General features: G+C 36.8%; 1 protein-coding gene across 1 annotated transcript in view; it reads right to left on the bottom strand.

Moving 5' to 3' along the window:
* COL9A1 (collagen, type IX, alpha 1) overlaps positions 1-2,177 on the bottom strand; it is a 126,069-nt gene that overhangs the window by 28,222 nt on the left and 95,670 nt on the right. Inside the window, exons 26-27 of the mRNA XM_012646511.1 lie at positions 680-733; positions 19-90 (exon numbers count right to left, since the gene is read on the bottom strand). Coding sequence (XP_012501965.1) covers positions 19-90; positions 680-733 — 126 coding nt within the window. The remainder of the gene's footprint in view (positions 1-18; positions 91-679; positions 734-2,177) is intronic.

The raw sequence follows: 2,177 nt of genomic DNA, 5'->3' as shown, positions 1-2,177 counted from the left end.
GAGTGCTGGATGTCTTACCCTGTCACCTTTCATTCCTGGAAGTCCAGGGGGCCCAGGCAAGCCCGGGAGGCCAGGGTTACCAACAGGACCCTGAAAAACAAACACAAAGTCCCCAGAGTCACTGTCATTGCCACACTGAAAGCACAGTAACCAGACACAACCTGGGCTGTGTTGACTCGTGTGTCTAAAATAAACATGCTGTGTTTGGTTTACCCTGCTCCTCGAGTTGCCTCTCTCCCATATTCTCAGAGGAAGAGGGGCCAGTCCCCTCCTGGTCTCCACCCACCTCTGAGGTCCTGATTCCCTTCGCTCCCTTGCAACAGTAGGCTCTTTCAGCCAAGCCCCTGCAATGGCGCTGCTGCTTCCTGCTGTGTAAACAAGCACTGCATAAGGCAGCATTCACTCTCAGTTCTCTGCAATTCCAAGAATAACCAGAGGCCAAATGTAGCACTTTGTGTCTCTCCTAGTTTTAGAATATATGCTATAAACCACACGGATTAAAATATCCTCCGAGGGTATCCTAGATATAATTTGAAATTCCACATTTACATTTTCACACATTCACATAACAGTAGAAATCAACTACAACTGATTAAACTGTAAATTGTTTTTCTCCTCTGGCTTATTTTTAAAAATGTGTTGTGTTTTGTAGAAAGCAAATCAATGAAACATGACTTACCAGTTTACCTGGTAAGCCTGGGGATCCTATGGGTCCCATTTCTCCTCGATTGCCCTTGTAAAAACACAAACATCGTTGTCAACTGGATATTTTGCCAAAATTCAAATGCTTGATTACGATGTAAATAAAATAAGATCCTATTTAGGTTTCTGTTTAAATCTAAAAGTCATTGAAGTATTCTCCCCATCCTGCCCCTGAAGGTACAGGCCATCATACCCAGGGCCTACAGCATCCTGTGTTCATCTCTCATTAAATGCTCTAATGATGTTTATTGTGATTACAGATCAGTAGAAATGATATCTGATACATGCATATCAAGTGACAATTAGTAATTTTTAGCATCCAAATCACATTCTAATTTTTATTATGGTTATTTTTGTACACATCTTATCCCCTCAGACTCTGTGTTCTTGAGGTACAGGTATATATTAACTTGGATTTCTGCACAGTGCCTAGAACACAGAGTAAATTTTCGGGTCTACAGAACATTTTAAAGCAACATCTGGCAAATGATCTTAAACCTCAAATGAGTGAAAAAAGAAACACAGGATAGAGATGTTTGCCTTTAAATTACTATTGCAACTTCAAAAAGACACAGATGGTAGAAATTTATGAAGTTTCTGAAATAAAAAAAAAATCTTCCTCATTCTTGTTCTAAACACATTTTACAAGATTAAACAGACTTTTAAAAGGATAATTTATAATGAAGATACACTAAAAGCAAAACTAATTTTATTGTGAGCTAATTTCAATTTTTTATTTGAAACTGTAAGCTTTTCAAATCTATTGGGGAAAGGAGACACATGAACTTTTCAACTTTTTCCACTGAGAACTTCATACAATTTATACAGTCTGATAAAAACTCATTTTATTTCTAATGCATGTTCAACTAAGCTGAACACTAACATTATTGATTCTTCATTTTAATTTCACTTCCATCCTTTAAATCCTTGGCCATTCTAATCACATTTCCTAGAACATGTATATAAAAATGAAAGGAGTCCCTTGAGTTAGTTTTTATTTAAAACGACAATGACAACTCTGTATTAATGCTTAATATTTATAAATGCTTCTGATAAGATTACTCTATTCTGACCCTTATGCTATTCATTCATCTTTAAGTTTAATAAAGTGTCAAAATACATAAGCCTTCTGAAATTTCAGTTTCTCTAAAGGATTAAGAAATGTTTGCCAAATTACAGCAGTCTCTAGCTATGAGCGATAATTTTGTGATTGTCATTTGAAATTACTTTTGGGTGATTTAAACTAAATGCTCAAGAATTTTTCAACAATTTTATATAAACAACCTATCTGATATATGAGTTTTGGATGATACAGTGGTCCTGAACTCTCATGAGCAGCTTGGAAGCCAGAGGCAGTGTCCTGTGAGGATGGATGCTGGAAGGATGTTAAGTCCAGACGAAAAGCAGTCGCTATGATAGATTCCTCTATCCATCTATAAACACAAAGACTGGGTTCCACCCCATTAATTTGGCCT

The sequence above is a fragment of the Propithecus coquereli genome, unplaced genomic scaffold (genome assembly GCF_000956105.1).
Source record: "Propithecus coquereli isolate 6110/MARCELLA unplaced genomic scaffold, Pcoq_1.0 Scaffold244, whole genome shotgun sequence".
In the NCBI taxonomy this organism is placed as follows: Eukaryota; Metazoa; Chordata; class Mammalia; order Primates; family Indriidae; genus Propithecus; species Propithecus coquereli.
The sequence above is the reverse complement of the archived record's forward strand: the minus strand, read 5'-3'. Positions and strand labels throughout refer to the sequence as shown.